At 49.1% G+C, this 2,150-nt stretch overlaps 1 protein-coding gene across 1 annotated transcript; it reads left to right on the top strand.

Moving 5' to 3' along the window:
* Window positions 1-687: 687 nt before the first annotated feature.
* PPTG_20417 (hypothetical protein) lies at window positions 688-1,598 on the top strand (the record flags this gene model as incomplete). Its single annotated transcript, XM_008919216.1, has 2 exons — window positions 688-1,158; window positions 1,248-1,598. 2 exons carry the CDS (start codon window positions 688-690, stop codon window positions 1,596-1,598), a joined length of 822 nt encoding a protein of 273 aa, XP_008917464.1.
* Window positions 1,599-2,150: the final 552 nt, after the last annotated feature.

Genomic DNA, 2,150 nt, shown 5'->3' with positions numbered 1-2,150 from the left:
TCAGACAGCCCCCGCGTCGCCAGGAAACTCACTTTTAGAAGCACCCAGCTACACCACAAGCATACTTTCGTGAGGGATGCATGTACGAAGTTCTAGCTCACGACGATCGCGGATATATCACCGTTTGAGCTGATGTCGCCATGTCGCGAAGACAGTGGTTCCCTGCACATTCAGAATATTATACTCCCCCTTCTGATAACCTCCGGTATATAATATATATATTATCAATATATGAAGGTCTGTCTCTTGCGGTTGGCTACTTCCTCTCGTCTGTACTAATGCAACAATCTCCACATGCCAAAGTGCAGTTTCTCTTTAACCCCTTAGTTCCCGTTATGTTGGACCGTACTAGTACAACATAATTTTTCGCTGCATCTATGCTATGTTGTACGGCTAAACATAAGAAGTTTTTTTTTACTGAAATTTTGTATTGGCCTTCGTGAAATACAAAAACTAAAATATGTTTTCGCGTGTAAAACGGACAAAAGTACAGGACTAGGTTTACCTTATCTGAGGATTTGGTTGAAGGAACCAGAGTCAGGTACTAGCACCCACCAACCGACAGCAGCTGACCTCTCTCATTTGAGAAAACGCCACGAAGAGAAGAATGGTCGGACCCGTCCCCGCAACATTTTGACGGCGGAGGAGAAGCAACGATGGGCAGAGGCCAATCGTCGGGAGCGAAGTATGCGACGAGAGACCACAAAGGAGATGCCGGGATTCCGTACAAGAGCTCAAGCTCAGAAGAAGGCGGCGGCGAAGGCATCAACGAAGGAGAAGCCCTCCGGTGTGCACGAAAAAGCCGTTCCTGCGGAGGAGAAGACGGGTGGCGCACAAAAAAAATCAAGCCCCTGCGGAGGCAAAGCTACGAGCCGAAAGGCCAAAACGCCAGGCGAGAAGCAGCAGGCTCCGGACCAAGTCCCGAGAATGTGGAGAGCAGCTGGTGACGAGAGAGGGCTGCCTAAGCCGACGAACACCCCCCGGCAAGATGAACGTGCTGTCACGGCGGAAGTTACGGATGCGGTAGGTGATATTATTGTAACGGTCGCGGAGGAGACGGTTGACAAAGGGAGTGTTCGTCATGTGGTATTTTCTGCCTTGACTGCCTCAAGAAACCCCCGCCGGCAAATCCTAGAAGGCGATATCCGTGAGGACGCGGTACGTAATGTTGACACTTCCAACAAAATGTTCTTTGACAATCGGATTCAACATTAGACTAACATAATCTAACTTTTGTGTATCTATAGACCTTACCAAGCGCAGAATATAGCACTGGTGTGACCTCGCTCACGATCTCTGGTTGTGTTAACAATGGAGACCCGAACTTGATGACCACCGGTGCTGAACAATGCACGGATCTCAACTCTGACGAAGGTCCCGATGTGCGTGAAGAGCCAGAAGAAGAAGAAGAAGAAGAAGAAAATGATGATGATGATGATAATGATGATGATGATGGAGTTGGCGATGGTGGTGACATTCGGGAAGAAGGTTGGAGCATTGGCGATTTGACTGACGAGGATTCGGATACTGAGCAGGAGGAATTGCCTGAATCAGGTGGTCCTCAATCGCGAAAGATAGTGCTGCAACCAAACAGATGAAGACATGCGGATGGGAATACGGTAAGTTATGTTCAAGATATTTAACATAAGATATTATGCATGTATGTATATCCAACATACGAACTAACGTAATGTTTTGAAAATCTTTTCCCTGTGGCGTACCTGTGTTGCTGTCAAACGCGTCGAGGACGTCGCGGCCAATGCGGAACGAGAGCGTTGTATCCGAAAGCAGCAGACGGATGAGCCGGATTTCATCATCTTGTAGGAATTCTTGGAGGACTTCGAGCAGTTTCTGGCAGTCGATGGTGTCGATGGTGTCGAACGCGCGCGAGAGGTCAACCCGAGCACTTGAACAATTTCTCGATACTGTTGAACACGTGCGCATAGCCATTTGTGGGCCCAGACAGCGTCCGCGGTGCTACGGCTTTTGCGGAAGCCGCTCTGATGACTGGATAGAAATGTGTCGACCGCAGGCGTGATGCGGTGGAGGACTATTAGCGACACAGCCTTCCGGATCGTGTTTAGAAGCACGATTGGGCGTAGGCTGGAGCACTCTCCGCGGGGTTTATTTGGGTTTTGAAGACAAAGAAG

Source organism: Phytophthora parasitica (assembly GCF_000247585.1).
Source record: "Phytophthora parasitica INRA-310 unplaced genomic scaffold supercont2.582, whole genome shotgun sequence".
Taxonomy (NCBI): domain Eukaryota; phylum Oomycota; class Peronosporomycetes; order Peronosporales; family Peronosporaceae; genus Phytophthora; species Phytophthora nicotianae.
The sequence above is the reverse complement of the archived record's forward strand: the minus strand, read 5'-3'. Positions and strand labels throughout refer to the sequence as shown.